General features: G+C 50.2%; 1 protein-coding gene across 1 annotated transcript in view; it reads right to left on the reverse strand.

Annotated features, from left to right (window-relative positions):
- Window positions 1-144: 144 nt before the first annotated feature.
- The window catches only part of LOC106807119 (protein phosphatase 1 regulatory subunit 37-like), a gene marked incomplete in the record, with an annotated part of 21024 nt that continues 16168 nt past the window's right edge, over window positions 145-5000 (reverse strand). The window contains 4 exon segments of the mRNA XM_014809380.1: window positions 145-862; window positions 1306-1386; window positions 1734-3063; window positions 3196-3330. Of these exon segments, the coding sequence (XP_014664866.1) occupies window positions 816-862; window positions 1306-1386; window positions 1734-3063; window positions 3196-3330 (1593 nt within the window).

Consider the following 5000-nt stretch of genomic DNA (forward strand, 5'->3'; position numbering starts at 1 on the left):
ATCCCGCTTCAGGTCCGGACCTGAAGCGGGATAAACCCCAGTATAAAAGCGGCATAAGGATGATTGATATTTATTTATACTCAACCCAATCATACATTGGTTAGGTGTCAGAACTATTAGATAGTGCTGACACCTACTGTTCTTGTACTAGCAGTAATTTGTATTTCTAAACTTGAAAGATTATATTTTGTTCGTATATTGTAATGTAATTTGTATTCTGTGACAATCGTTTGCGTTTCCTGTTGGTGTCTAGAATAAAGGCATTACAATGAATATGATTGTGTTGAGTGATAATATAGGTTTTGTAAAAACTTGTTGTACGTACGTAATTGTGTACATTTCAATTTATTAGGCCACGGGAGCGATTTTCTCTCGGGCGATCGCTGCCGTTATTGTTTTTACCAGAGCGATTTTAGAGCTTACCAGAGCGAAATCGCTCGTCGCTCCCGTGTATTTTTTTCCCTGAGTCGCACACACACACGCTCACAAACACAACCTATAACATGGCTTATCACACAGAATATCTGACTTCATTCGTTCCTTGGAACGCGTTCCCCGTAACGATAACACCCCACCAGGTGGCGTTCCGCGTCGGTGACACAACACCAGGTGGCGCTCCATGACCGCAACACCCTGCCAGGTGGCGCCTCGTGAGCCGCAGCATTGCGAGCAAGACACCGAAACTGCCCAGTCCGCCTCTGCATCGCATGACGACACGGTCGCCGTGGCAATGCCACATCGCAGGCCGGCGAGCGGGCGTTGCCCTCCGGTGAGTGGGTGTGGCGGCACGTGCCGACCTCTCCTGGAGAGATGTGCTACGAGCGATCGATGGACGCGACGTCCGCGACGGTCGCCTTATCTCCTGGAAAACATCGTAGAAACTTTGATCGTCGACGAACGTTCTTGTTCAGCCCCGAAAAAGTGACCGACCGTGAAGTTTAATCTCGCGTCGTATCGCGTTGCCTTTACCACGATTATTGGCTTAACTTTGATTTTGTTTTGGTAGACCTGCAGTCGACTGTCGCATATACACTCAATTGTTATTTATATGTGAACAAATGATAATAATTATTATAATAATGACAACGATAATGATAATGAGAATAATAATAATAATGATAACGATAATGATAATGAGAATAATAATAATAATAATAATGATAATGATAATGAGAATAATAATAATAAGATGAAGAAGAAGAATAGGAGTATGATAATAAGAGTATGTAATACGTTCGTTGTTTCGTTGTTTGTGTGTATATGTGCTGTGTATAGCTGTCTACACGAGGTGACAGACCCACCTACCTATTGGAGTCGTGACGAGAGTTCCACACGACAGCTTAGCAAGTATTTCATCCAATTCTTTTTCAAACTCGTCCGTCGAACCTACGCGGAGAAATGTAAGACACTTCACTTCCAGAATACCGCAAAAATACACAAACTTGAACTGGGCCGACGCCAACACGAAACTGACAGACAGGCTGGAGATTTTGCTGGAGATTTTGCTGGAGACGACATGCCACCCTACTTAACAGCCCTAATCCACAGAAGCACAGATCCCGCGCAGATTCGTGCGTTCCAATCAGTGTTACGATAGGATGCTCTAAACACAATCGTTACCAACAAAGTGTCACAAATTCGAGATTTCGGCGTGCACGCACGTGAGAACGCGTTACAAACTAGCTTTGTTATTCCGATATTACATCCAATGCCGATCAGTGCAGCTCGCTCACCTATCTCCGGCGGGACGCCCGACTTTCCGTCGCCCGGAAATGCCGTGAAGACATCGTCTTCCGGGTCAAAGGTCGCAGAGTCGACGAGCCCCGTCATCCACGTTGGAGAGCCGTCGCTTGTGTCGTCGCTGCCGCCATCACAGTCTATGTTATCACCGTTGATGAGAGCCGGCGGGGGCGCGCGGGCGCCGAGACACCCCAGCTCCTCCAGCTCCCTCTTCGCGATCTCGTCGAGGAACAGCTTTGTCGTCGTCGTCACCGGCGCCCCCTCCTCACTGTTAATGTTTGCGTTGTCGTGGCCATTCCCCAGCACCGCCGCCGCCGCCGCCGCCGCCGCTGCCACGTCCTCGACCTCCGACCCCTCCGGGACGACCTGTGAGGTCGTGAGGTCGAGGGAGCTGCTGCACGAGCCGTCGCCCAGTATGTGCGCGTTGACCGTGTCCGTGTCGCGGCTGTACTTGAAGACGATGTTGCCGCCGCCGCTGCTGCCGCCGGCATCGGTGGCGCCCCCGTCGTCACGCTGCGGCGCCCGCTTCGCGATCAGCGGGTGAAGGTTCTCCATGACGCGATTCACAATAAAACGGCTCTTCGTCGCCAGCGTGTTCGACGACGCCGACGCCCCCTGGGACGATGACGACGACGATGACGACAACCCCCCCTCGCGGCCGGCGCCTCCTCGCACTGCCGCGGCGAGCGAGTTGGCCGAGTGTTTGAGGATGCCATGCGGGAACGTCATCGTGTGAGTGTTCACAGGTTGGCGTGACGAGCAGGTGCCGGTCGCCGCGGCGACGGGAGAAGCCGACGCGGTCAGAGACATCAGCCGATCGGCGAGGGTCGTCGTCACGGTGACGCCCTCACAGCTTCCCGCCGCTGCCGCAGCAACACCTGTATCCCCACGGCTTTCCGTCGTCGCCATGGCGACGCCCTCGGCCCCGCAGCTTCCCGCCGTTGCTGTAGCGACGTCCGCGTCCCCAAGCGACGTCGGCGACGGCGAGGGAAGGGAGGCTGCGGAATCGGGCGTGTCGGGGATCGGCGGGGGTCGCACGAACGCGGGCGGGGTCGACCCCGCAGAGTGGGTCAGCGGCGAGACACCGAAAACCTCCGTCGGTGACGGCGTCGCGCTTTCCTCCCTGCCGCACGGCTGCGGCGCGCGTAGCCCGCCTGTGGCGCCCCCTACCCCACCGCCACCGGCACTGCAGTCCGGGAAGAATGGCGAGCCGGTGAGTTCGAGGTCTCGCGAGGCGCCCCCTGCATCGTCGACGGTGTCGTCGGCGGCGGCGAGGGCGAGGGAGGATGGCGGGAGAAGTATCGCGGGCTCGTCCGCGATCGACTCGAGGACCGGGGAGCGCGAGCTGAGACCGGGCGCCCGCGGCACGTGCAGCAGGTCCAACTGCAGTCCCAGCGGACTGAGCGGCCCCTCCTCCTCCTCCTCCTCCCTCTCCTCCCCCTCCTCCTCCCCTGCCTCCTCCTCCTCTTGCTGCTGCGGGGGGTGGAGGGCGGCAGTGGTCCTGCGATGCTCCTCTAGCTTGGAGTTGCGCTGGCAGTAGGTGGCGATGACATCCTGCAGCTGATGATGCTGCTCTGCATAGTCCTTCATCTACGAGGGAGGAAGGAGGAGGAAGAGAAGGTGGAGGAGAGAGAGCAAAGATCGAGATTAGATCGATTTACGATTCATTTAGCATACGTCGATGTAAGTGGATACATACCTTTACGATGGCGAGTATAGCTTAGGCGCAAGAGGGGGGGGGGAGGGTTAACACATTAACATGTTTTTGAGCCACCTCCCCGATTTAGATATTATATAGTATATAGTATATAGTATATAGTATATAGTATATAGTATATAATATATAGGTTATGGTGTAGTGTATATAGTGTATATTAGCTACAATATATATAGTATATAGTATATAGAGAAATGGAGAGCACACATTACGTCAACATAATATCGCCGTAACTATGGCGCCACACTAATAATACTTTGTACATGGTCCTCATCAGACAACGACATTAGTGGACTGTTCTTGCCATGATACCATGACTAATGATTGACAAGTGACACATGATACCACACAGATGGCAAGCTGATAGCTGCAGTAGTTTATAGAAATCGTACTTTATACACTGCATTGAGTCCACATTTTAGAACTGGACGCACTATCAAGATGCCGGGGAGAGGGAGAGGTGCAGCACTATGACAGCATTCCATAATCCATGTTGTTTTTACTGATTCGTCTACGCTACATCTACTGCTTCCATGACTAACATTACGACACAGGATTTTTAGGCGGTACCTCAGGGCAGAATTACTTAGCTTAAAGGGATATTCCTTTGAACTTTCAAGCAGCAAACATAAAATCAAGGCAAAAATGAATTATTTTAACATTGCACGCTTGTACTTGCCTATATATGTGTGATAGATGAAAAAAATTGCTCAGGAATACGTTCATTCAAAGCTTTTAGACTACAAAGTGAAACATTCAAGTCGAATGTTTCAAACGCATTTACTGTTGCCGCTATGCGGCGATTGGGCCGCTCCGCACACTTGCCGTGTTATGTATGTATGAACCATGCTATGTAAAATTATACATTGGCATGTTATGACCCAATGGTTTTTCTGGTCACATACATGGCTATAGCTGATACGGAAAGGGCAACGTATTATTGCTGGGAGATTATAGTATTCTGAGCGAGCAAGCGAGCGAGCGAGTCGAGAGTCCTGTCAGGTTTTGTTGGATTTTTAGCACGTTCTATATCGAAAACAGTTACGGTAAAAATTCTGAAATTAATAACATAAACAGTCGAGGTGCCTCTCTGTCTAGACTACAAAGTTTGATTTCATAACATGATTTATATTAAAAGTTATGGTATCTTAAAGTGACTACATTGACTGGATTGAAATTATGGTTGCTCAAATATAAACAATATGGCGCCTACGGAACTGCGGCGAAAAGCGTTTTTCGAGTCGTTTCTTCGATGAGCAAATATAGGCTTGATACATATTTTGACAGTTTTATTTTCAAAGCTAACGTTCAGTTAAAGTGTATAGTGAGGTATTTACTGACGTTTTTACAGTGGTTTGTTACACAAATTTACGTAGAAAGTTCGAGGAAAGCTACCTTTAAATTTTAGATGCACTCGGGCACAAGTGCACCTGTTAATTTCGAACCCTGACCTAACCGATATTGACACATGAGACAGACAGATATGGCAATGCAACAAGACAAGACGCGGTGCGTAACAGCTGCTTCATTGTAATTGTCAGAC

The sequence above is a fragment of the Priapulus caudatus genome, unplaced genomic scaffold (assembly GCF_000485595.1).
Source record: "Priapulus caudatus unplaced genomic scaffold, Priapulus_caudatus-5.0.1 Scaffold197, whole genome shotgun sequence".
Classification (NCBI taxonomy): Eukaryota; Metazoa; Priapulida; class Priapulimorpha; order Priapulimorphida; family Priapulidae; genus Priapulus; species Priapulus caudatus.